Source organism: Mesitornis unicolor, unplaced genomic scaffold (genome assembly GCF_000695765.1).
Source record: "Mesitornis unicolor isolate BGI_N332 unplaced genomic scaffold, ASM69576v1 scaffold39533, whole genome shotgun sequence".
NCBI classification, from domain to species: Eukaryota; Metazoa; Chordata; class Aves; order Mesitornithiformes; family Mesitornithidae; genus Mesitornis; species Mesitornis unicolor.
The window spans coordinates 5,868-6,115 of record NW_010173352.1 but is presented as its reverse complement, the minus strand read 5'-3'; the positions used below and the strand labels follow the sequence as shown (position 1 = coordinate 6,115).

Genomic DNA, 248 nt, shown 5'->3' with positions numbered 1-248 from the left:
CTGGGTGGCAGGGCCACCACACTGTGCCACCTCCACCTCCACCTCACCTGCGGAGCAAGCAGCTGCTCAGGATCAGTCTCAGCAGTGTCCTCCTGCAAGAGAGGAGAGTTTTGGGGCGCAGGCGGGGCTGGGCACCCCTCTTCACCCCCCCATGTCCCCGTGAGAAGGGATGGTGACAGAGGATGCTGCAGCTGGGCTTGGACCCCAGGGGCATGGGGGCCGTGGGTCCCTGCCCGTGCTGTGGGGGG

At 67.3% G+C, this 248-nt stretch overlaps 1 protein-coding gene across 1 annotated transcript in view; it reads right to left on the bottom strand.

Annotated features, from left to right (window-relative positions):
- Positions 1-47: 47 nt before the first annotated feature.
- ACBD4 (acyl-CoA binding domain containing 4) overlaps positions 48-248 on the bottom strand; it is a gene marked incomplete at both ends in the record, with an annotated part of 6,064 nt that continues 5,863 nt past the window's right edge. Inside the window, one exon of the mRNA XM_010180707.1 lies at positions 48-92. Coding sequence (XP_010179009.1) covers positions 48-92 — 45 coding nt within the window. The remainder of the gene's footprint in view (positions 93-248) is intronic.